The 26,872-nt window shown below is 40.1% G+C and overlaps 1 protein-coding gene across 12 annotated transcripts; it reads right to left on the bottom strand.

Moving 5' to 3' along the window:
• Window positions 1-2,627: 2,627 nt before the first annotated feature.
• Window positions 2,628-26,601, bottom strand: CEP57L1 (centrosomal protein 57 like 1). Of its 12 annotated transcripts, XM_085574982.1 has the most exons (12): window positions 26,539-26,601; window positions 16,063-26,245; window positions 13,499-13,640; window positions 11,507-11,686; window positions 10,808-10,929; window positions 10,269-10,385; window positions 9,920-9,997; window positions 8,153-8,251; window positions 7,367-7,444; window positions 7,035-7,264; window positions 5,305-5,449; window positions 2,628-3,126 (listed from the first exon to the last, which is right to left on the bottom strand). In XM_085574982.1, exons 3-12 carry the CDS (start codon window positions 13,635-13,637, stop codon window positions 2,911-2,913), a joined length of 1,404 nt encoding a protein of 467 aa, XP_085431108.1. In that variant the 5' UTR covers window positions 13,638-13,640; window positions 16,063-26,245; window positions 26,539-26,601; the 3' UTR covers window positions 2,628-2,910. The 12 variants fall into 12 exon arrangements, with proteins under 12 accessions (XP_085431108.1, XP_085431106.1, XP_021409460.3 ...); XM_085574980.1 differs by having other exon boundaries at window positions 16,063-26,601; XM_021553785.3 differs by lacking the exon at window positions 16,063-26,245 and having other exon boundaries at window positions 26,518-26,601.
• Window positions 26,602-26,872: the final 271 nt, after the last annotated feature.

Raw genomic sequence — 26,872 nt, 5'->3', positions numbered from 1 at the left:
GTTTTGATATTCCATTCAATTTCAACCATAATTTGTGGTAAACACACAATGAAAAAGCCAGCATTCCTGGCTCCCATGTGTATATTGAACAGTTGATACAATCATGACCCCAAAAAAAATTCACTGGTGCAGCTAAAGTCACAGCAGGGAAGCCCAAAATAAGGGCTGGGAGGTCCAAACTAAAGCAAGAAACAACAGCTAAATTAAAAATTGCTAAGGAAAATAAAGAGTAGGCAGTTCTTCAGTTGTATAAATAAGAAGGAATCAAGAGAAATGATGCCACTATGTGAAGTTCAGATAAAAATAACACAGATAATGGCTATAAAACTAATGACCAGGCATTTGGAATAAGATTAATCTGACCTGTTTCAGCTGTTCCCTGAGAGTAACACTTTCAGAAATGTTTGCTTCTCCCTTCTCCTCTCATCTAAGACAGACTGTGGCACCCATGTGGGAGCCCATGGAGACTTTCAGGTAAGCACCAGAGCCACAACCAAAGCAATTTGCAGAAGCTTCAACAGGCCCCAGTAGGTGCCACAGTAGAGGCACTTCAGTACAGGCAAGCAGAGAGAAAACAGAACGTCCTTCATCAAAAATAAGAGTGCTTGTTTTATTGTCCTCATTTCCTTGGCTTTTTTTTCCTGCTATAAAATAATCATGTGTTTGTACAATATTCTTATTCTGGGAATGTATTTCAGTCCACATAAACATCTGTACTTAGTTATGTCAGCCAGTATCCAAATCCCAGCAAGATCCTGCCCTGATTATTTAGCTCTGAGTGTTTTTGCCAGCTTCTATTCCCAGAACACACTGGATTTATAGCTAGTCCAAGCTCCAGCTTTACTATTTAGAAGATTGTAACACACATGCTCAAACTGAATATCTTTTGTACTTGGACAAAGTCTTTCCAGCAGGCTCAAGTAACAAGCCATTAAATCATGCTAGCATACATTAGCAACAGGAAAATCAACTATTGTTGGATGCAATTTGTTGGTCTGTATTTTTAATCACACAGTTTGGCCTACATCTTTTGTTTGCTTTCCTTGATATCTAACCATAAAATACAACCCTTGATTCAAATACCAATAAAGCCTGTTGCTGCAATTTTGGATAACTTGGCGCAAAAGAACCCAGATCTCAAATAAATAACTGATAAGTCTTTTTTTTGGAATGACTGTGTGTTTTTGTCTGCTCCCTTGCAAAGCTAGATCCAAACCATTAATAAAAAAAAAGATAGATACAGTTTCATCTGAGAAGAAAACAAAAACATGCAGGATATAAATCAAAACAGGGATTTGCAAAATAATAGAGTAAGCACTTACTAAGCCAAAAACATATTGTTCTTGTGAAGAAGCCTGCTCTGACCACTGTGCTTTCTCCAAATGTATGTTTATGGAGTTCTAGGCCAGAACATTTTTGAAGCATAAAGACATGAAGCATTTGATCCCAGCAAAATTCACTGTGATCTGCCTAATTCTCATGGAGCTGAACTTCACCACAGTTGTGCACAAGCTCACCTTCCTAATGCAGCTTCTAGACAATTATTCTCTGACAGATATTTCTTTGAAGATTTATTTTACATGACTGATAACTGCCTCGAACTGTGAATATGCTAATAGATAAATACACAACCTGACCTCCTACCCTACTCCTCCCTCCCAAGATACAGTCTGAAAAAAAACTTTATGCTTTTCTTCAAGCAATAAAACTGGTTTGGGATACAGTTTCTTTGTATCTGGGTTGGATCTCTCAGCCACTCACCCGACAGCAGGGCAAACACAAATTTTTTTCTGGGGCTGCACAGCCCCTGTCAGTACACACATTTTGAAGACTCACTATTCAATGCTGCCATCATTGAAAGACTGCCCCATTCAGTATCTGGTTGATAGATCCAAAGTTGCAGCTCTCCACCACAGCTTCTGCCCAAGTGGGGAACCAGGGCCCTGCTTCTCCAGCTCCAAAATAACACCCTCTCCCCAGGATTCTGTAGTCAACAAAAAGATGAGGTCGAGGTACAGAGGGAGCCAGAGAGATTTATGTACCCTATCCCTACCAGTATCAGTGATTCCAGCATTTAGAAGTGCATAAACTATCTCAGAAAAGCTATCTGCACCACAAAAAAATACCATGCTTTGAATTTTGTCTAAGCAGCTTTAAACATACAAAGCACTTTTCTAAGCTAGAAATAATTCATAAATAAGAAGATTGGTAACAGGTACACAGCTGAAGGAATCCTCTATGACAGTCTCCTGCTCAGTCACTGTATACTGTTCTAGAAGCAGGTTCTATTAAAGAGAAGATAAGCACTCAAGCACTTGGCAGTGGCCTCTCCCACGCACATATCAAGAACACTCCCATACTCTCGTGGCTAAACCAGGTCATGGGTTGTGCTTCTAGACCCCAGCTGTCCCTAACACTGTCAATAGAGTTTCTAAAATAGTAATAATAATAATGAAAACATATATAAATACTTATTCTTCCTCATTCACAGTGATCTGAAAATTCAGTTATTAGAGAAAGGAACACCTTTGTTTTTATTTGTACAGAAGACTAGCACAAGTCATTCTAGAAAAGCAAGCTCTGAATACCTCCTTGGTAGCCAGGGAAATAGGACATGAAAGATCACATACAGTGTAAAAGAAGTATAAAATTTTATTTGAGAAGTTAACAAATAGTAACATTTGATTAGTCCATTAAAACACTTCATTACAAGGAAGTGTAGTTGAGTTATAGCTACACTACATGAAAATTAATTCTAAGGTGAACAAACTGACCTGCTGGAGAGTAGGCAGTTTAGAATGTACATGTCTACTGTATCCAGTTTAAGAGGTATTTTGTGCAACTAAAAATTTATTACATGTCAGACAACTTCAAAAACTTCAAACATAACAAACTTCAGAACTCTTCTTCTTAGATGACATAATCTTTTTTCAGAGATAGCTGAAGTTGCTGCACAGCTTTTAGCAGCTGAAGAGAACTTCTGCTCTTCTGTCGGGGACAAGGTTTAGAAATACTTTCCTTTACAGTGACTGCAATCTCATTTGCTTCCTTTTGTTCATCACACTTTAGTTCGACATGAGTTGCCCCTTGCTTCAATTTCTGAGTTTTTCTCTTTAATTTCTGCACCTAGGAAAAAAAAAAAATTACTAATTAGCATGTTACATACTCCAAAGACCCACAGCTGTAGAGATGACTGGACTTCTACTGAACTCCAAACTACAGATGACTAAGAGACATTTTAAAAAAAAGAAAAGTTTAATCTTTGTAACCTTGCACACTTGTCTCACTTAACAGAAAACTGACCTTGCCCATAAAGAAACCACCACAGAAAAATGACCTCACCCACACTTAACTAGTTGTTGAATCCCATCACTCTTAATATAAAAATGCTTTATTGAGACAGCTGGAACATCATCTCTTAATAATCTATATTTACAACAGTTTATTTCCATTTCAGATTGTACTACCCTAATAAAAAAAAGCAATAAACTTCTAAAAAAACAATAAACCTCTAAAACGTATGCTGTTAATTATCAGTTACTGGATCTAAGAAGCTTATTTTGAAGCCTCCTTAACAAAAATGGAAAACAGAATAAATAGGGTTAATTGCTAAAGAATGTTTTTAAATGTCAAATAATGAGCCTTGACTTGCACTTGGCATGAAAAGGTCACTTCCCAAAGATAAAATTAGGCTGGAAGCATTCCAAATGCCAATTTAGGCTTTAAGTCCATTTCTAAAAATAATTAACTTTAATTGCTTTCTAGAACATATTATTAACTGTGAAACACAGAGATTAGCATGGCACTTTTAGTATGGCAGGTTCTCAAAAAAGAAATAAGCGTTAGAAATATTAAGACTGGCCTGTATAAAATACAAATGGAAATGTCTGTGTGCAAAAGCACCAGAAAAAAAAAAAAATACAGGCCAGGGAGTTAGAGGAATGGCCTGTATTGATATATGCATGGACAGTAATCATACAGACACTACTATTTACAGCAAGACCCTAAGGGTGTGCTCTGACCAGGCTGTACCAGAGCATGGAGTACTTGCCAGAAGATCTGCACACTGGTAAGAGGCAAAGATGACAACAAGGTTGCACCGCATTGTAGGTGCTACTCTTCATCATCCCAAAACAAACTGTGGCCATAAAGATATACAAAAGAAAGAAACCAAGGTGCAGTTGTTGCCCAGTGGCTTAGGTTCCTGAGGATGAAAACAGCAAGATTTTGAGGAAAAGAGAACACCTTAATTGTTGGGTCTTCAAGAATATAAGAGTTTTATCAAAAAGAAAAAACAGCTGACACTGCCAAGAGAGGCAGTGAGAACTCAGCAGTCAATGCCCTTTGTCCATATTGCTAATATGCAAGTCTGACATGTCTGCTATGACATAAAGCATCTCTATGCTTGCAATTACATGGACAATAAAAAGTTTAAGGAAGTAAAATCCATTAAAAATGAATATGAATATGAATATGAATATGAATATGAATATGAATATGAATAAAACTGATTTAAATTAACTATATCCTCCTCTTTTCATAAGGTCTCACACTGAATTTTGTTCTGTTTCCTGTATAAGCAAAGTTCTCAGGTGAGTATTTATCTTGAAACATAAGATGAAAAAACAGAAACAATCAGACTGAACTATGGATTGAATGTTTAATCATATGCCCAAACCAAATTGCTACAAAAGAGTTAGGCTGTTCAACTACAGAAGAGGGATTTTATATGGGCATGTATGAAAAGTTGTTATCTATGGCTCTAAACTAAATACTGAGAGAATGTTGGCAGTTTAAAGGTTAAAGAAAACTGAAAGGCTTGCCCAGCTATGATTTTGGAGAAGCTCTGGTCAACAGACTAGTTAACAAAAAAAGCTTCAAAGTTTCAGTAATATAAAAGACATTTAATCCTGTCTGTACAGAAATTACAGCTTCTATTTTCTCATTCCCCTGAGGGATAGGATATAAAGAAATGAAATTTCAACAGTTTGTCTTAACATGGTGAGCAGAAGTGACAGACAGTGCAACTGAGCTCTGTACTGCAGAACTGCCACAGGGCAGGAAGCTTTCCCACCAGCATATATTCATAACTGGCAGTTGTAAGTACTAGCACTTTTTCTTGATCAAATGAAGAAATTGTAGGTACAAAAATATGAACCAGCAGTCTAATTATAATCACACATACTGGAACATCCTGGCTTGAAACATTGCAGTGACATTCTAGCTGATGACAACAGGAGGCAGAGTTGTGGCAGCGTTTCAACAAAAATGTTAGTAGCTAGAGAGTTTACATTTCATTCTTACAGTAGCCTGATGCTTTTTCAGCTTGGATATTTGTTTTTCTTTCATCTCCATTTGTTTTATGAGGCAATCCAGCTCCTGTTCCAGGTCTTCATGAGCTTGGGAGTCTTGAGTCTCCCGTATCTGCTCCAGAAGTTCTTGATGCTCACTATTAAAGAATGGCAATCTAAGTATTCATGATACAGTCTCTAGGATTTCTTCCTGCAGGAGTTCCTAGTCATTTCGTGCAGAGTACAGAGATTTAGCATTATTTCCATTCTGACACAATACACATTAATCTGGAATATATTAACATGAGAAAGGGAAAAGGTTTTCCTGTGAGTCTGATTTTCTCATTACAAATTTTTAGCTGATGTCCATCTTACTTCTCCTTCTTCCCACAGGCATAACAACTACATATGTAACAGTGTGAAAAATGAAAAGTGAACAGCAGCTATGCAGTACATTTTCACTTCCTGCCAATTTAGCACAGACTTTGAAGGCTTAGTGTAATACATGGAAGGATTTTTTAAATTAGTACATTCAAGTTACAATTTTTCTCACAAATTACTCAAATTCAAATATTCTACTCAAAAAGATCTACAGCAAAGTGGGCTGTTTAATTAAACTAACTAGATTAAGTAAAAGAAACTGTGTAGATTTTGATACCCAGATACCTGAACAAGTTGAAGCCAGAGATCCCCTCTTAGATAAGTAATCCCTTTACAAAGGTCAGAGCTTCTTTTCTGACTTCTGACTAATGGCTTCTCCTTGACAGTTTCATTGAAGCAACTTGTTGTTGCTATATTAAAAACAAAATTGTCCTTGAACTGCCAAGAGTAAGCTAGACATTGCTTTTTGAACACTAGATTGCTTGCCAGTTTAAATTTTACCACATCAAGGATTTCAAATCAGCATCAACATCCTAACTGGTTTAATCAGTACATCCTCCTCTGTTCAAATGACAGCTCATCATGTTGACATGTCTGCTACGACCAGCTACAGAGCTTTGGCCCACAGTCCCACAAGCCTGCATTAATGGGAAGATGCCTAAGAACACAACAGGTTGTAATCCACATTTACTTGCATGGCTAGAAAGATACATACACTCCCATCTAAAGTGTTAGCTTCTTCCACACCCTGCCCATTTTCTGGCAGGAGACCATCCCTCTTTCACAACCCCTTACAGGATCAGCAAGTTCTGCTATCAACAAGTAAAGGGTACGAGCACCAGACTGACTCAGCACAAAGACCCAGCAGGTACACAGGTAAGGAAAGAACATGGAGTGAGTACAAAGGAACAGGAGAGATGTTGTGACAGGACTGTTCATGCCAGAGCTGTACTAACCCATTCCACCAACCAGACTGACTGTATCCTGCAGGCCTACTCAATATCAGCACCAGCTTTGCAGCCTTCTCCAGGAGAAAAATTTTGATTTACTCTGTATATCTCAGAAAATGTTTAAAATGTCTAAGAAGCACAGGTCTGAAAGGCTTATCATTTGCTGTAGCTGCTACTTCAGTAGCAGCTTGTTTAAATACAGGCTGTGGAGGCAGAAAAACAAGACCAGTGAAACACCAGGATAGAAAGAATTTTTTGAATGAGAAAAATCCTACTAGTCAAGCCTGCTTGGGTCATTCTGTCAACAAGCAGTCCTATAACAAAAACAGGCTGGGCTCGACTACAGCACCTCGCCACTTCTCAGGGCTACTGCTGAAGTCACGTTTACACAACACCAACAATGGGTACTCACGAGCTCATTTGGCCCAGCTTGTCTTGAAAGGCCAGCAGAAGGTCTGAAAAGCTCCTGGTGGCAGTGGGTGATGTGGAACAAGAGGATACAGATTTTGTAAGTGCACTGTGCCCTGAAATCCCAGCTGTAGCTCCTCTTTGTGCTCGTGATGAGACACAGGGATTGCGATGCTTCATAATGTGCAGCACACTCTGTACGTTTGCACTGACAGAGTGGCTGGAGCTGACAGACTTAAAGAAGAAAGATCAGCGGCTTACAGAAGTAATTAACTACTACACAGCCTTACTCAAACTGTAGATGTCACTTTAGTGACAACAGTGGTTTTCACCTACCTTCCCAGCCACAAAAGGTAGTTCACCAGCCTTTACATATAATTGTGAAAGCTGCATTTTCTTCATTGTAGGATTTCTCTGCCATAAGAAAATATAAGAAAAAATTCCAATCTGCTAACTCAAGAGTACAATCTTAAACCTTTTTTTCAGTAAGTAAAATTCAAGTAAATACAAAGTGAAATGCATCACCTCAGTTTTCTTCTGGTTAAAAAAAAAAAAAATCCCTCCTGTATGTGTAACAAATAAGACTTTCCAATAGCTGACACAAGTAAATTTTATTCCATATGCATGTGGGAGATTGTTTAACAATTAGGCTAACATTAAAGGAATTGAACCTATTTACTTAAGTTTTCAAAACCACAGTTGCAAAATTTTAACTGATCTGTAACATATGTTGCAAAATAAATTCTCTTGATTTCAGGAATGCCTCCAGAACACACCACCTTAAGATGCTGAGCCAAAACTCCTTTGGAAACAATTTTTCCCAGGTAAACTGAAAGGGAGCTAAGACAGGACATGGGGGACGGCAGCAAGATTTTAACAGAGGTAACTGTCAAGCTGATAAGGGAAGGTTTTCCTGTGATGTCCTACCAGCCACAGTACCATTTTAATTAATGAAGGAAAGAAAAAAGAGGCTAAAAAGAGTTATTCAGCACTGTTTGTCACTTTAGAAGTAAAGTGCAGCAGATGAATCAAGTGCCTCTTACATCACTGTTTTTCACAAATTCCAGTCTGTGCGAGTCAGATGCTATCAGCAATAATATGCTAATAAAATTTCCACATTACCTTCCTAAGTTTTTTGTTCTTCCCATTTGCCTTTTCAGGTTCATGTTGAGATGTTACTGAAGACATCAAAACTCTGTTTATATCAAATCCTGTTTGAAGCTGTGGCAATAAGCAAAAAAGAAAACAGCCATTTAATGTGATATTAGAAGTGTGAAATAGCAAGGTTAAATTAATTCTCTTTCATGCATGGATAAGAACCAATTAAGGGCACTATTAATTGTCCTTGGAAGGCATAAGCTACTCTTAAAACCTGAACAGATTACTAGGAAGGTGGGGTATCAGGCAGATCTTGCAGCTCTTAGTATTCCTCATTTTCATATTCAGTTGCAGCAGCAGCTGTATTTTTCCACTGTGACAACCAGCAACTGAGATAAGCCAATCCTGCCACATGCTGAGGATCTGATCATAAAATCCAAATTATATGAACATTTGACTCCTACAATCTGAGGACTGTCTGTGTTACATTAAGGTCAAACCTGCTGGACCTTATACTACTTGGTGGTTCAAAATTGCTATCAAGGCCCATGATAAACAGGATGATAATCATCCCCAATTAAACACAGGACAAGGACTGTTTTGCCATGTGTTACAGTTCCAGCTAAACAATGCTGGAGGTCCACCACTAAAGTGAGAATATTCTGTCTTTTCTGTCATCAAGAGGAAGTGAACTACACCACACCCTGTGCTTCCCAGCTCAGATCCAACAGACCTAAATCCATCCTGCAGTGTATTAAGATGGTACTAACACTACTTTAGGACTCAGTTTACTGCATCTAAGTCCTTTCTTGACCAAATGTTTAGACTATCTGCTCTGGGAGAGTCATTCTTACTATGTTTCTCAGAAGATAAAATCTCTGTACTAGGCCTTTTGCTCTGCAGCAGTATGCAGTCTAAGCAAGAAACCAAAAATCTACAAGTTTTCCACTGTGTCATTCTGCTGGATTCTGGAGATGGTCAGACATCTGGGCTGCAAATCTGCATGTTATTTAAAGCTTCCTGGGTTGATGAAAACCCATCATCCTTGGATGAAGTGTAAGAGCTGACAGCACTAATTAATTAAATTAAGGCATCAACTTTGCTTACTTTCCAATATTACTCTTCAGCACTGCAGCCCCCACCTCACCCCAAGGGAATTCCCCCACAATTGGTCTCTCTTTCAAGCTGGTTGCTACTTAAGCACAAAGTGAGGTTTGGAATGCCTTGCCCCTTTAACAAAAGGTTTCATCATTTTGCTCTCTTTGCAAATACTCCTCTCTCAGATGGATGCTGGCCCAACAAACCGATTATGGCTTCACAGAATAATGAATTATACAAGATCTCATTTGATGAACAACACATCACAGATTAAGGATTTTCCAAGTTCAGCCCTATGTATTAGATTTCTACAGATCTTAACAAAGAGAGGAAAACAAACATAATAGCCAACCTCATATGGTTTCATATGTGACATTTTTGAGTTACTGAAAATTAAGTTAACCCGATTCAGTTACAGATTTTCTAGAAATTAATTTTCCACCTGCGTCACTTAGAGCAGTGTTGAGGCTGATGAACTGTATCAGTAATACAAACCCAAGTAGAACCTTTCTTCATTGAGATACAAAACACACCTGGCAAGCTTTCTAATATGTAGCTTATAAATTATTCCAGCAGTTCTGCCTGGGTAATGAACATGAGGAGTTAAAATGTAATAAAACAAGAAGGGCATTTTGAACAGAGAGAATAGCTTTCTTCAGTACTAAAACATAAGATAAAATATTTTCAGTCTACCTGAGTAGTTTTGTCTTGTATTAGCTTATGCCGATGCTCTTCTTTACACAGCTTTTCTTCTAAGTGTTTGATCTTGTCCTGAATTTGAAGGCAAGAATGCTAAGTCCCACTTCAAATTGTCATGCTGAATCAGAAGTCTGGAGGAGCTCACAATTGTAATATGAGGATAAAACTGGACAGTATGAATTTTTAAAGCCCAGACTGAAAAAAGACTCATGCACACGAAGCCAACGTGGCATTCAGTCAGATATGCTTCAACAGAGGTAACTTTTACAAAACTTAGCACTATTAATAGTATGCCATAAAATGATACCAAATGACTTTCAGATTGTCATTCTGTGCAACTTACTTGAGCAATTCTCTGAGCAGCAGTAACTTTAAGACACTCTTTTTCTAGCATTTCAAGCTTTTCAAGTTTTGCATGCAGTTCCAACCGGTTCTGATCTTCCTCTTTCTGAAGCTGAGCCTGGAGAAAATAAGCAAGAATGGAATTGGCAACTGACTGAAATTGTTTCAGACAGAAAAAAAACCCCACCAAACCACCCCACACCAGAATAAAGGTGTTTAATTAGTTTAAATTCCATATTTTTTAAATTGCAAAGTGATGAAAAATACCAGGCAAACAAAGACGACTTAAGCTTCCAGCAGCTTTTTTGTCTACCAAGTGTGCAAGTATTAGCATGGCTTTGCTCATTAGGAGTTCCACCCAGGGAGCTTTTCATACAATTCATTGAACAGTTGTCATCAGCCATACACTAAATTGCTTCTGTTTGCTAACAGCCTGAGCAGACCTCAGGAAAAACAATGACTACAAAAAACTTCAGATCCTGCACATTTCTATACCTTTGAACTAAGTCACTACTTCGTTATTATGCTAAAGGACTTCACCTGTTGTTCTAAAATCATTTTCTTTTCCAGTTCTGCACTGGAAACCATCTTTCTCATGTAATCCAGCTGTTTCTCCAGCAGGGAGCAGCGGGATTGTGCTGCATTTAACTGCATATATGAATCTACAGAAAGAAACAAGACATTCAGTACAGCAAAGAGAGCTACAGATTTAGCCACTGTCATATCATTGAAGAATTCTCTGGCTTCAAAACACGCAAGAACAGTTTTGTTAGTCTGTACAAGTAATGAGGTTAAAATGTATGTTATATATAAGACATTAAAATCAAAATGTTTTTCCAAAGCTAGTGTCTAATTCCAAAGGCATGAGCACTGCAGTAACTTTGATTTGTATCAGCAGATACCTAACCAGAATCTGAGAAAGGAGAATCTTCTCTTCTTCTATCTTTTCTCAAGCTAGCAGTGTTATGTAAGCAGCTGCTTGCTTATTGTAGGAGTAAACTTACCACCTGAAACATCATTAGTCTTTAAAATTGCTTTATGGCTTATGTAATACTTGGTTGATATATGTAAAAAATACCTCAACTTGATCCACAATTATCAAGCTCCTGTCCCTCCTCAGTTCTGAAGCAAAAAATTAAAGGAAGTTGCACTAATTAGCAGTTTTTCAAGACAAAACACTCCCTGGATTATACAGTCTTAGTGTTGCTGTGGCTACACCTTATCACTCCAAAGAAATACCTTTCCTCTGTTGCATCAGCTCTTGATGTGCTGCATCCTTCTCGTAGGATTTGTGCTCTAAGATCTTCTTGTACTGAGCAGCTGCTCTGGAGAGGCTGCACAGTTTATCTTCAGCCTGTGACTTCTCCAGCTCTAGGTGGCGGATCTTTTCCTGCAGAGCTTTCAGGGCTGCCACTACAGCTAGCAAACAACACAACAGCTACGCCTTAAGTAACAGCTCCTATTTGATGATGATTATCATTATTAGAAAATACTTCACATTGAAATATACTACCTGGATTTTCTTCCTAGTATCACTCCCAAAATTAATAATATTCCCCAGCTGTACACTAACATACGCAGAACATAAATGGGAGAAAATGGATGTATTTCCTGCATTAACTGAGGTATGAAGCTCCGGCCCTATAAGCAAAACTATTTTCACTCCAAATGGCAGCAAGCACAAAAATAAGCAAGTAGAATATAATAAACCCTTGGGCCTTGTCTTTAAATAGAAGCAGAGATCACAGGCACCCAAGTGAGGTCATAAGTTTTTAGGGTAAGGCAACTGGCCTGGACAGATTAAAAAGAGAAAGCATGCTCACAACAGGGGGAGAAAGTAGATAAAAAGGACAATTTAGCAAAGGATACATTGTTAAATACTTTATTGTTTCAAATGGTAATGTTTCAACATCTAATATCTTGTTATCTTGTATTTGATGATTCTTTAAACCATGGAAACCAGTCTGGAAGATTTTGTTTTCAGCCTCAAATCAGTATGTGTTGAATTATACCAAAAATAAAAGCTGCAATTTCAGCTACAAGAAAAAGTCTGCTAGCTCGCATAAAGCATACACATCTGTGGAAGCTTAAGCCATGTCCTGCAACATGTCAGGGGCTTATTTTCTCACATTTTATAATTGACAGTTTCTTTATTCCAAACTCTCTCATCAAAAGAATACCATCAAATATTGCTACCTCTGTAACAACTTTCACCATATTGTCACAGATCCATTAAAAACAAACAAAAAAACCCCAAACCAAACCATAAAACAGCAAAAAGCCAAACAAACATCAAACAAAAAACTCAAAACAAACCAAAAAGGAAATACCAGAAAGCAGAAGGATGAAGTGGGACCACCTTTTCCATCTTTCTATTGTCATGACAAACATTTCCTTAACCACTTAGCTACATAGCACTAAACTGATCACTGCAATCCAAAAAAGCCCAAACTCTGTATGAAATAAGATAACTACAGAAATCACTAATTTTTCAGGTGAAGAAAAATGATCACATGCACACTCATAGGCTATGTCTGTGCAAGGTAGCAAAGTTGTCTATGATAGTAAGTCCAAGTATGGACTTAAGATTCCCCAGGCACTCCAGATATGCTAAGCCACCGAGCAGTTGCCTTGTGAGCTCCAGAGAGTAGTCACTAAGGCACATGACAACCATATTTCATAGGGACTAACTTTCATGCTGCTAACTTTCCTGGGAGTCTGAGCTGTTCAAAAGTTCTCCCAAGGAAACATACCATGCAAAAAACCCCAAACAAAACAAAATGAAAAAACAAAATAAAAAACACCAAAAAAAAAAAAAAGCCCTTAGAAGTGATTTTAAGCTGTAAGCAGTCAAATGGCACTATGCAAAGCCATTTTCAGGTTACTGCACCATACTAATGATCTTTTTTTTTACTTCATTTGAAGTCATGAACTACTTCTACTGAGTTTCAAGCATTCTCTCTTGCTTTAAGAGGAAGTCTGACGATTTTAAGTTAAACAAATTTCAAAGCCAAAGTTTACAAGGATGTTAGAAGATTTGCAGAGGTTTCCATTCTAGATGTATGACTTCAGGGAGACTACTCCCTCAGGACACATATACATCCTGTCTTAATGTCAGACTGATAACTGCAGCAAGTCATTGAACTCAGTCAAATAGGATGGGGAGCTTGCTCAAGAGATTTCACATGGAACAATTAAAAAGACTGTTTTAAGGACATATTTTGGCTATACCTTGGTTATTTGGGAGAGAAGGCTTGTCACCAGCAGCAGCTGCCAACTTTGATTCTACACAAACAAAGGCTGCAGGAAACCTCCAATCTGGTGGTTGAAGAAAACTTCCTATGAAACTGTTCTTTGATTCAGTATCCATAGCCTGTAGAGAGACATTTAATGACATTATTTCTTTAAAAGGCCTTTTTTTCAGAAGTATGTCACTGGGTTGTTCCTGGCTCTGTTTATATCAAACCAGATAATGTACACCAAAATAATAATAATAGTAATAACAACAAGATCAACAATAATAATATCCACACCCCACCAGAAGAACCCTGCCTTTTAATGCAGTTCCAAAACAATATCTTTCGTAACACTAAAAAACACAGCTCACTTTGACCGACCAAAATTTTCCAAGATTTTTCTAGGTGCTTTCTAATAACTTATGCTATTTTTTGTACTTTAAAAACCCAAGTATCAAGAGCATTTTCTACTAACTGTTTTACAGACTTCAATGTCTTAACTCTAAGTGCTCCCTGCAGAGCAAACATTCCAGGTTTTACAGCCTGTTTCCATAGTGCTGTCTCCTTAGTGCTCCTCTTCCCATCTTTTTGGATGTAAAACCAAATTACATACAGTAAATAATGAACCCTTATTACCTAATAAAGTTCTCCTCATTTAGTGTTGAGATAACAGGAGGATATTTAATATGCAATATCCTCAGTATTATCTCCATTATCAGGCGCATGTATTAAGTCCTGTTTCTTCACTCCCTTTGTGTTCCACCCCTTCACATTCTTTGTTTTATGAGAAGCACATTTGAGACAGTTCACACCCTGTCAAGTAGAAATATTTCTTGATACTCAAGACATGGACACTGAAATGTGCAGAAAGTGCTTTAGGCTAATACAACCTCTAGGAAGTCAAAGCAAGTTTGAAATCATCCTGCAGTTACCTATCAAAGTAGAATCAAGCATTGCTTTTGGTACAGTGTAAGAAGCAAAGAGTCTATACAGCTTCAGCTAATAGAAAAACAGCTTATTTGAAGGATCAGTGATATAAGAATTATGATTGTTGTATCACTTGTGTTTAAAATACAAAGCATGCAACTAGTACAGTCTTCCTACCTGAGTAAGGCTATTTACAGATGCTAGTCCCCAAGACAATCACCCAAAGGAGGTATTTAGTAACACAAGGAAGAAAGAGACCAAGACTAGAGCCTGCTGATGAAGCACACACCAGGAGAAGCCATTCATACTAGGTGGCAAACAAGGGAAAAAGTTTACAGTAACAAAAATGTTTCTAGGAGCACTTGCAGCTCTTACAGCCTGTTCCAAAGGCTGTATAAAAAACAAACAAACAAAAAATCTTCCAGACACACTGCCTCTTCAAGGTATGCACTATACTGAAGGCAAGCAGAAATCCTTCTTTCTTCCTCCAAACTGTCATCACAGACATGAGCAACTCTTCATGAGGGCTTGCTTGACTTGGGGCCTCCCAGCCATCACCACTTTTGTGCGCTAACACCCCCGAGGTCACACTATTCAGAGCAGCCCCACTCGGTCCCAAAGAGGGAGTCTATCTAGATTACCCTTGTGCCACAGGTCTTTTCCAAAGATTTGTCCATGGGGCCCTGCTGCCATCTTAGTCAAGGCCAGGCCACAAGGTCTCAGTGCTGGGTAGGCAGCAGCAGACAGTCAGGTAGCCCACCATCATTTGGAAGAGGTGGATCACTGTCTGGTGACCCCATCACATTCGTGGCCACAAAAGCTGTTCATGGGCCTCCCTACCTCTGTCCTTAAGGACTGGGAAAGACCAGCCAGCTGACCATAACAGCTGGCCAGGTTTATCAACCATGTCCAACAGCACAATGGGCAATGGCAGTGAAAGGCACAAAGCAGCAGAAGGAGCAGCAGAAACTTCAAAACATGGATGAGAAAGTCCTGTGGCCACAGAGGTGGTCAGGGCCAAGACATGAGAGGAGATAGCCCTGGCATGGCACAGTGCATCAGCAAGGAGTTCCAGAAAATAAGATAAGCAATACGTAAAAATTTTCCTGCTGCTATTCAACCCCTTCACATTGGTGATGAAAAAGACTTGTAAAAAAAAGTCCATAAAAGTGAGCATATGCACAAGCAAGAATTTTCCTACCATCACTGTGAATAAAAGGCAACTTTGGAAACAGCAGAGGAAGAAGGTGGTTTTTGCTTACACCATCCAACCTTCTGGCAGTCAGCCTAAGTGGAGACTCGCTTTTCCAACATCCTCCAGTGGAGCATGGCTCCCCTGCATGCCTGCACAGCTACACATCAATTGCTTTCCTTATTACTTTCACATACACAAGTTTCTGCTGTTTCCAAGGAGATGGGTCTGTGGACAGTTGTAAGGAGAGCAGTGGTCTGAATCAAATAATGAAAAAAGGAGGGAATAAAGAAGCAGAATATTTGAGAGTTTGTGGACAAGCTCAGTAATACAAAGGTGGGGGAGGCATGGGGGACACCTATTTAGCAGAAAGGGAAATAAAACCCCTTTAGTTCTGCAAGTGAAACCAAAGGGAAGTGAAAGAGAAGAGGCCAGCTCACCTGCCTGGTGGTGGTGATTCAGCTAATCCCGAGTGGGCTTCAGCACAAAAACCCCACAACTTTAATGTGAAAATAAACACCCTCCAGCTGGTGGGGGGAGCTCCCCAAGCTGCTCCTAAGAGCACAGGCTCAGCAAAGGGTGTGAAAGAAAACACCACAGGACCGAGACACCTGTGTTTGCAGAAATTCTGCTGCAGACACAGTTAGGGACGCCCTGCTTTACCACAGCTTCCTCAGATACAGAGGCTGTGTGGATCAGCTGAGGGCATGGTTGCTATAGTGCTTTGAGGCTGTGTCAGCATAATTACCCTGGTTGAGGTGCTCTGGTGTAGACAAGTCCTAATATCTCAGCAGGTAAACAGAGTTTATAGCAACCAAACTGCACAGGAGGAATGTCTACACCAATGCAGACCTCAGGTAAAGACATGAACACCAGGAAAAGGACCAGGTCACTCTACACCACCAAGACATCACTAAACATCATGGCCACTTCCAGCCCACTGCAACAAGAAACATATCAGGAAATAATTAAGTAGTTTGACGTATGCTTGAGCGGCAACTGTCCTACCACAACTTCCCCCCCCAAGTATTTAAGCTTCTATAAAACCATCTCAACCAGGTTTGCTTTTTAAAAAGTCTTATTCAGCAAGCTTAAATCACTCTCTTATTCCATGGTGCTATTGCCATGGATACCTCGTACACAGCCCTAGAGAGGTGCTTCAAAGCAGATATTGCTTCCCAAACAGTAATGTCTGTACTAACGTAACTCCACAAGGCTTAGGGGCATTTAGCACAACAACACTCATTAAAGCAGCCAGAATATCGTTGTTTAGACAAGCCCTTGGTTGAGGAAAGCAGTGCACTCCTTTGAGTTTGGGCAAGAGCCAAGAGAGAGGTATGCATATTAAACAGAGGCTGACCAAATACCCCAGTTACATGCAGAGGGGAGGGGAAGAAGGAAGAAATGCCTCATTCCCACCTCAGCAGCCTACACTGCTGTGGTGAGCAGGGTGAAGCACTTGTGCTGTGCAGGTCGTATCTGGAGTCAACAATGGCCCTTTGGGTTTTTTAATGGGAAAAAGCACAGCGTGTGTTGGTGGATGCAGTAGCAATGCTCAGACACCCGGTGTTATTTTACCCTGAAAAATACAGAGTAACTGGTTCCAACACCGGCTGCATCAAGCATGGGTAACTGTGTTGCGTCCATGGGTCCCTGCCATGAATATTCTGTGATTAAACATCAGCCTGGGAAAGCCAGCTATGTTTTTCTCCAGGTCTGAGCTAGGAAGCTCATGGAGTTCTGTGCCACACATTTGAAACCGTGTGCATGGTGCACGATGCCAGGCACAGCACATTAGCTCTGTGACAGCACTGCATTAATGCAAATACTCTGTCCACCTCTTGCCTTGCTGCAGCTGGAGCGCTCAGCCCTGGGGATGTGAGCATGAGAAGGGCTGGTCCCTTCCATGGGACCACTTCTGCCTCTTGGCTCAGCATCACATGCAGGCTGAGAGTGAGCTTGCATAAAGTACGCTGGGGAGCAAGCCCACCAGGTCCATCCCTGTATATGTGACATTCATGACTCAGAAAACAGCAAGCAAACTGGAGTTTGGTACCTTAAGATAAACAGAAAATTTCCCATTTCATCAGATTAATCTAAAATACCATTTACCTTTATACCATTTCTATTTACTTTTGCTGAATATGGCCTGCAGTAAATTCCAGAGTACTGGATTGGGCTGCTGTAAAAATCAATTGACATTTTAGTTACTGCTGTCTGGCCCAAGCAAGTATACTAACAGTGAAGAATTATTGAACACATCTGAAATCCCAAATGTTACAGAAAGACCACTTATGACTTCTTCATCATCCTCCACCCTTCCCCTGTGTTTCTCCCCCTTGAATGCAAGCCACTGCATTACAAAGTTTCAAAAAAAGGCTCCTCAAGTGAAAAGTTCAGAAACATTTTGCCACACATACAATTACGTCTCATGTTGTAAAGCAGCATATGGAAAAGCTTTTCCCACATGTAAATAATTACAGACTCAAGGAATAATCCTGGCTTAACAGTCTCCCAAAAGACACACTAAATTAATAATGTGATAATTAAGGGATACTTCCACTAAATTCTCTGATGTTTGCTATCTCACAGGGACACTGGTTCATTCAAATTGCTGTGATGGCAACCTTTTAGAACCAAAGAAAGAGATGATGTTAGAAAACCTTTAAAGAGGAAAAATAAAAAGGAGATCAAAGCATTTTTCAGAAAGAAATACAAAGATACCTATCTTCTGGCCTGACCTACCGGCATGCACAATTTATTGTGGGGTTTTTTTTTGTTTTTTTTTTTTTTTTTTTTTTTTGATAACTGAAAACCAAGTCTTAGAGGAACCAAAGATTGATTCAGTTTATCTGACATAAGAGAAGGTCTAAAGAACTGCCCAAACACAGGCAATACCAAGAAGCTCCCAAAATTCTGGCTGCTGCCTTGTCTACTTGAGCCAAGTCTTGCTGGCTAATGGTTATGTGAGAAGCCATTTTTGTGACACAATCTAAACTAGTGTATTTTTTCCCCTTTCACTTTCCTTTGAGAACTGGGAGAAAAGCTTGGTCAGCTGTACTAGCTATGCTGCAACACTCAGCCTTATTCCCAGCAGACAAAGAACAGCCCTTACACAGAGGAAAAAAAAGAAATAAATAATGTTGTGGGCAAATTGCATTGTTGTTCTGGGAACACCCAGTCTCTAGCATCCTGACACAACCACTTTAATCAGACTGACACACATGACAATGCTCAGGACATATCTAAGCAGCTGATACTTCCATGTCTCTTTTAATTTAAGTGGGTTAGACATGAAATGGTAGCAGCTGCAGAACTAAGAAGAAGTGAAACCTCACTGAATCAATAAAGCATTTAAATGTGTTTTTTAAGTTTTGTCAACTTCCACTTTAAATAAGTCCATAAAAAATGGCAAAAATTTATTAGAGAAATTAAGGAACCTGGGAGTGTTTTGAAAAACTGACACAGCCAAATCCATGGGTGGCAGTTTTTTGCACAAACTGCAAGACACACTGGCAGTCTCAGAACTGGATACATAAAAGGTTAAATTTCCAGTCTCTTCTTTGATACTACTGTAGCAAAGACCATCCGTTCGGAGTATCAAGTGCTACACAGAACTTTCATACAATCATTGTTTTTCATTCTTGGAAGAAAAGGAAAAGAAATGGCATTCTCTGTTTTCTCATGACATCGTATGTATTGTTAAGTAGGATAAAACCTGGCATTTTAATACAAAAAACTCCAAACCATAAACAACCCAACAAACGCCCAAAACTCTTAAGACTTTTCACTATGTCAGCATTTAATTTCTAAGCATTTACACTGATATTTCTCTAGTTCCTGTTTGTTACAGAGAAAAGAGAGAACAAGAATACAAACAAAAAATAAAAAAGAGGAAGAAAGAAAGCAGAATGAGTTACATGATTATTTTGTGATCAAGGTAAAGAAACAACCTAGTAAATAAAAAAAAAATTGTGATTTTTAAACAATTTCTGGGGAAAGGATTCTAACCTGGCAGTGCATCAAGCATGCAAACTTGGGTCAAAATATTATTAGAGTTTGGCTGTTTTCTTCTATGAGTGCAGCAGACCAAATTCCTCATCCACCTGGGCCTTCATCCAAAAGCACATGATACACTCACGATCAACCCTTGGTGGGGAAATCAAGTTGGTGTAAATTGCTTTAACCTCTATGTGCAGATGATAACTGAACTTTAGAGGAACAAGACTGCAAATTCCTACCTAGAAATAATTGCTATCTTAGCATGAAAACATTTAGCCTGTAATACAGTGCTATCAAAATAATTACATTTATATATCTTCAATCTGACCAAAGTAATTAAACATAATATTTTTGTAATAAGCATCAAACAAAACCCAAATACTATAAATCATCACTAATACTCTTCCTCATTTCACCCACAGTTCTGTTCCTCTTCTTTCATTTACCTTCTGTTACATTTGGGGTTTGTCCCTCATCTCCTCTCTTTATTGGATTTACATGATCCTATTGCTTTGTTTCTTGCCCTTTGCCATTTGGTATTCCTTTTGTCCTACTCCCTCTTCTAGTACAAAAAGCTAGGATTTTTTTCAAAGTAAAAATACCCACTTGCCCCCCCGCCATCACCAAGATTAACAATCAAGTTTATTCTTTTTATACTTAAAATCCAGAGATCCTGCTTGCCCTTAGTATACTGACTAATGTGGAGATCTAAGGTGTTCTTCTCAGTACTCTATGTGAAGAATGGAAAAGGCTACTTTTTCTGTCCCGTTATTTCCTGCTGATGCCATCCCCCACAGTCTTCCATATGTAGTTTCTTTATTTTGGTGTGTCCTGATAAATTGGAAGGCAGAAAGAAATTACTGGCTTTGGCAATACACCCTTGGAAAAAAAAAAAAAAAAAAAAAAAAAAAAAAAAAAAAAAAAGAGGAAGGTTTGCTGTCGTGTAAAGGGAAGGTTTTCAAGGGTAACTCATGCCAGTATAAAGGACTATATCTCTGCACAGGCAGAATAATTAGATATTAGAAAGGCAAATGCAAAAAGGAAAACGCATATTAGGGTAGGGCAGGGCAAATATAAGGGTAGGTTGAAATGACAATCATAGTGAAGAAATATAAGATGGTAGGGGGTGATTATTGCAGGTGTTGACTCATTCACAGTAAACACTTTTACTGCATGATAATTTTCACCTTTTATATCTCAAATATTTAATGGTATCACTGAAAGATGGTTTTGAACATTGTAACTTGCCCTCTAGGCAGATGAAAGACACAGATTGTGTCCCCACTGTTGCTTCAGAATTTATTTTTAAAGTAAACTTCTGTTTTTATCAATACTTTCTCAGGGAAAGTGTCAGTCTCTTCATCCACTATCCTTTAACCTAGCCTGAAGATGGAGTAGGAGGCAGATTTTAGACAGATAACCACAAAAGCTTGACATGGATGAGCAGAGAAACACAAAGAGGGTAATTATTCGTAGGATTTGTCTCTTTCTACCAACTACCACGCCTACATGTTTTTCATATATTCCTGTGGTGCCGATAGCTAGGCACCTGGAAAGGAACAAAAAACTCCATTCTGCATTTGTACATCAGGCAGCCTAAGAAACAGAATGAGGAAAAAAAAAGTTAGCAAGGAAAAGGAAAAGATAAGGTTCACTCCAGGCAAGAAATTATTCCCAAAATCATATTTTGTCTGAAATAGTTGCCTTTAAATATGCAGAAAAAATGAAAGCAACTCCTCAAGTAACTCTTCAATCTTGGAGACCTATTTTGGAGACCTATTTTGTTGAAGAATGATTTTTAAAAATATCACCAGTTTACATGACTCAGAATAATCATAGCAATTCTAACATTCTCATTGCATACATTCTCAGTCACAATATTCTAGGTATTAATGCCAAATAGTTTGTCTAGAAATGGTTTTTTCACTACTTCTGCCCTGAGTTGCCTGGGGAAACTTAAAACTGTCAAAGGCATTACTTGTTTCATATAATCTGTATATTTAAACTTGCACGGCTTTGGAGATACAGAAAAAGCAAATCTGACTAAAGTGCTACAAAATCCTGTGCAATGCTGCAGGCAGAAAACTAACTTCAATTGATTATAAAGTTTTTAATAGGCATTTTTTCCCTGTTAACTATGTGCAGTTTCTGAATGCAAATAGTTATGCATATATGAAGAAAATTTAGTGGATCTCTAGGTTCTTGACTTACATTCTTGCCTTTCTGTGTGACCTTAATAAATCAGAGGATTTGGACTAATAAGGGACTGATGTTTCAGGATACATGAGCCTTTCAGCCTTGGGGCTGTGTGGTAATGACAGGCTTACATCCCCTGCATGAAAAAGAAATGCAGGTATAGATCCAAAACAAGCAACAAGCTCAGTGAGGAGCTAACAAGAGCTTTGTTTCAGGATGAGGAAACTCTATGAATACAGACGTGGGTGAAGTCCCACCCTGGTGCTTGGCACCTTTATCTTCTTTGGACTCAGAATTTGGAGTCCTCTTTTACCAGTGAGTGCCAAAACCTATTCTTTAAAACAATGAATAAAGAGTCTCTGTAGCTTTTCTGGTCTGTGACTTCAGTTCATGTGGCTGCTGGTCACAGCATTTTTCTTTGTGTTATTGCTGGAAAACACCAAGGTCGGTGTTAACAGCTTGCCAAAGGCGCTTAAAAGGCCTTTTGGGCTGTCAGCAGATATAAAATTCCCAATAAGCAATGTTCCTTTTCTTTTAAAGTGCAGCTGGAGGAAACAGTGTCCACCTTCTCTGTGCTGCTACCCAGTGGTCAGAGCATTGGCCAGGAAGTGGGAGTTCCTGGGGAGCATTCATGCCTCATCCCTGACCACCATGCTAGACTGGGAGGAGGAAGAGCAGGAAGGAAACAGGGAGTCACCACCTTTTCGTTTGAAGTTATGACCCTGCTCCAAAAAGCATGTGAGGCTCGAACAAGGACAAGACAGCTGAGGAAAAAGACAGAGTAAAACAAGGAGTTCTATCTAGTTCAATCATCAAAACGGGTCCTGGGGTTAATTTATGCATTTCTGTAGTAAACAGTTCCTGGATAAAAAAACAGCACTGGCCTGGGAAAAGTGATCAGAAACCAGGAATAACTGTCTACAGATCCCTGTGTCTCTTCTACTTCACACTAGTGCCACTCATTTGCCATCCCTTCCAGTAGGGCACAAATTCAACAAGCCAGGTGATGAATGGTTCCCTTTTGTTTTGCAATCCTCCTGAGCACCTGGGACACTCTCCTGATAGTTAGGAGGTGTTAATATAAATGCCTTTGAGCTAAAAGGCAATTCTTCAATCCCCAGGTTACAGTACTGAAGGTGAGCACTCTAGCAAATTCTGGCAGGCACTGAAGCCATCTGTGCCTAGGACAGAAGACCCTGACTTGCTGGGCTTGGAGAGGTTCCACTCAGCTCTCTTAGAGCTGCTCCACCTACTTCCTAGACCACAAATGGGAACAAAGAGGAGACAGGTTGCAAGGTGCCCAGGCTGGGGAAATTCTAAACATTTCTATCCAGAAACAGAATAACAAGAGTTCAGGTGGCTGCTCAGAGGAGTTTTTCAGAACTGCACTTTCAGTTTACCCATACTGTTTTCCTAGTTCTCAGTGTTTCAGGTTACATTTATACAGTGGAGTAGATGCAGTGAAGTATAGTTAGAGAGCTGTCAACGTCCAGCAGGACTTTAAGTGGCCTGTAGTTCTGGCCTAGTTCTAGTTCATAGCCCAGCTCTTCTCAAAGCAACCCACTCCCCAGCTTAAACTACTCCACAGACTTGCTGCATGGAAGATTTGGTCTCCTAAGAAGAAGCTGGTGTTTAATTTAACCATCTCTGCTGTATTTGTGACCTCTAAGGAGGCAGGGTGGCAGGGTTTGGTGCAAATGTACACCTGCAACACATAATAGGGCAAAACAGATTAGATGTACAAACACATGCTCAGAAGCAAAAAAAGGCCACATCTCCTAGACAAAATGGCTTGGACTTGACACCAAACTTGGTGCTTGGGTTCAAAGGCAGTAGAGGAGCAGCCTCCGGCCTTTTGGTGTCTCTTTGCAAAACAGGAGTCACAGAACTTTGTTTTCTCAGAGGGTAGTTGTGAAGGAAAATGCATTTTAATCTGGAGTACCATTTATTGTGGCAACATGCCAAAACACAGATCTAAAAAGGGTGGGTGAACTTTTTGAAGACTCATCCAAGTATTTAGGTATTTAGCAATTGGAATGAAGTAAGCCTTAAGAAAATCAAGTGTAAAGGAAAACAGTTGAAGGAATTTAATTTAAAAAGCAGTTCCTTCTAGACTGCACAAGTTTTACTGTGTTATTATTAGTTCTCCAGTATTTGACTAAATGCATGCTTGAGAAAAGTGCTCTTTTGTGACATACAGAAACTGGAATGAACTTTTAAAACTAAATATAATGTATTTTAGATCTTGTATCTTAGAAAGAACATGAATACTATTACTAGACATTGTATTTTCAAAAATAATTCTGCTGTTGGATGTCATCTGCTATAGAAGTCTAAAGAAGGCTATAGAAGTCCTTATCTAGTTTAAAAAAAAAAAAAAGGAAGTTGATAAATCATGAAGGAAGGAAATACTGAGATTTAAAACAGCCACAAATTTGTTTTTCTTCAGCTTATCATTTTGAAAACTCAACTGCTGCAATTCTGGATGAGTTGCCAGATTGTTTCCTTCATAATTCTGCCTCTCTCTTATCCGTTCTTTAGGGATCAAAAACAAGCATATTAACTGCAGTCAGTGAACACACAAATCAAACAAACACATTGCCCTAACTTTGGGCTCTGATTAATTCCACTGGTAGCCTCTGACCTTGATTTCCACAATGTCTTGCAGTGCATAAAGAAGCCTGACCTGGTATCATAAAACTGCAGAGATTTGGTTTGGAAAAAAAATAAAGCCATCCTCATTGCTATTCCCTAAGTACTACATTAAAATCTATAAAACAAAGGGCTGAAATCTGAAGTTTAGGCCTTGGAGCCAGTTTCACAATCTGTTTCCTGTAGCCAGAGTTCATTTGGAGCCAGTGGAAAAAACAGCTTCTAAAAGATAAAAGGCAGTGCTGTGACTTTCAATCAATCTTGGCATTCAGTGTGTGAATACAGCTGTACCAAAGTCTAAAACACCAAAGCTCCAGCTCTGAATCTGGTTCACTCTTATGATCTTGGATGTATGTTGTCATTGTCAGAGGCACCCAACAACTCATGATGGGAAAAATAAGATCTAGCCATCTTCTGGAGATCAAAATATAGATAGAAATAAAGCAAACAGATGTGACATGCCCATTCATGGGAAAATGGGAGACCATAATGAGTGACAACAGAATGGGATGGGAAGCTGAACTGGTAGCTAATGTAAAAAACAGAAGAAACAAACAAAAAAAATCCCTTCAACAACATAAAAAGCACTGGAAGAACTATTTTCTTTGAACCCATCAGTTATGGTGGGTGGAGGCCTCAAGTGCTTAGAGAAGTCAAGACTCATATTTATTACAGGTAGTGCTGATTTCAGCAGATGCATTGTTCACGAGGGTGCCAAAGGCCTGGAGGAAGAAGCTGCATGAAGCAGTCCAGGCCTGTCCACCCTCCTGAACAATGGCAATGCAGCCTCCTTGCAGAAAGGATTTTATGGGAAAAAAAGAGACCAGTCTTCCTTCAAAGGTACAGGTAAATGCACGTTTTAAAGAAACTGTTCCAGAAGAAAAAGCGATGGCGGATAAAGAAATCAGATTCTGTACAAAGAAGAAAGCTGAAGATGAATGGTGTTGGTGAACCTGCCCAGGCTCTGTTCCTAGACTCAGAAGTGGTTTCTGTGTCTTTCTGTGGCATAAGAGAATCTCATTCTGCATTTAACTTCAGTTTTGACATCCGAATTTTAGAGTGGGAAATGTGTACATGAGAAGTTAAAAATAATTATGCAAGCCCCTATGTAGGCCCAATGTCCTGTTTCTAATTTACTCCCAAGTATTCTTTTGCCTTTCTGTACACTCAAAATTTTAGTGCTTCAATGTGACAGCTGCAAACAGTTCTGCACTTGTTTTCTTCTCCTCTTCACTGCCAAGAGGTGAACTGGATCAAGGAACTGACTTGGCTGAAAATATAAATTTATCAACAGCAGCTTCTTTCTTTTTGCCTCTGCAGGAAAAGCAAGGCAAGCAGCAATACCAGCCTCTTTAGTGGCAAATTACACTTAATCACAGAACGGCTGAGTTTGGCACGGACTTCTGGAGATCCTCTGGTCCAAACCCCCCCCTCCTCAAGCAGGACCACCCGGAGACAGCTACCCAGGCTGCCCCGTGTCCAGGCAGCTTTTGAGCATCCCCAAGGATAGCAAGTCCACAACCTCCCTGGGCAACCCGTGCCAGCGCTTGGTCACCCCCACAGTAAAAAACGTGCTTCCTGATGTTCAGAGGGAAGCTCCTGTGTTTCAGTTTGAGTCCCACGCCTCTGATACCGGCACTGAGCACCACCGAGAACATCCTGGCTCCATCCTCACTGCACCTTCCTTCTAGGCACAAATAAATGTCCGGATATATGCGCGGCCAAGATTCCCCCCGAGCCTTCTCTTCTCCAGGTTCATCAGCTCCTGCACAACTGGGATTTAAAAAAATCCCCTGGAATTAATCTGGATAAAAACACCGCTGAACTGTGGCTCAATGTGAATATTACGGGGATTTCCCCGCCCCTCCCATCTCTCCTCCATCCCAAGTGTGACGGGATGCGTTTCGCTAGCACCGACGGTCCTTCCGCTCCCGCTGACGCGCTCGCTTAGGACACATCCCAGGACTGCTTCACCCCCGGCTGCCGCCAGCCATCGGCGCTCCATAGCCTGCTGCGATAGACCGCAGAATCCCCCAGGCCCGCACCAAACAGGACGGCGGGAATACCGTGCGTGCATCCCAGCGAGCGAGCCACCTCCGGCGGGATCCCGGCCGCGCGCCGCGCTGCCTGCCGGGACACGTGGTCTTCCCGCGCGAGGGCCACAGGACGGCCCTTTGGCCGGACTACATATCCCAGCAGCCCCCTGGAACGGCCGCTCCCCGCCGCAATTGGGCCCCCCGGCCGCGAGCGCTGAAAGGCGATTGGCTGAGCGGCGTGTCCGTCATGCGGGTTCCCCGTGCTGGGCGGGGCTGTCTCCCCCAACCCCGAGCGAGGGGACTGCCGGGGGTCGGTGGCGGCCCCGGCGGGGCGGGCTGAGGGGCCGCCCCGAGAGAGGCAGGG

Source organism: Lonchura striata, chromosome 3, assembly GCF_050655825.1.
Source record: "Lonchura striata isolate lonStrDom1 chromosome 3, ASM5065582v1, whole genome shotgun sequence".
NCBI lineage: Eukaryota > Metazoa > Chordata > Aves > Passeriformes > Estrildidae > Lonchura > Lonchura striata.
Note: the sequence above shows the minus strand (reverse complement) of the source record. Positions and strands in the feature narration are given on the sequence as shown.

Coding starts and splice junctions, on each gene's coding strand:
- CEP57L1 (XM_085574980.1), bottom strand. CDS start 13,637: ATGGATACTGAATCAAAGAACAGTTTCATAGGAAGTTTTCTTCAACCA. Junction 10,930..11,506: donor GCTGATGCAACAGAGGAAAG/GTATTTCTTTGG, acceptor TTCTTTCTGTAG/ATTCATATATGCAGTTAAAT. Junction 10,386..10,807: donor AAATGATTTTAGAACAACAG/GTGAAGTCCTTT, acceptor TATTTTCTCCAG/GCTCAGCTTCAGAAAGAGGA.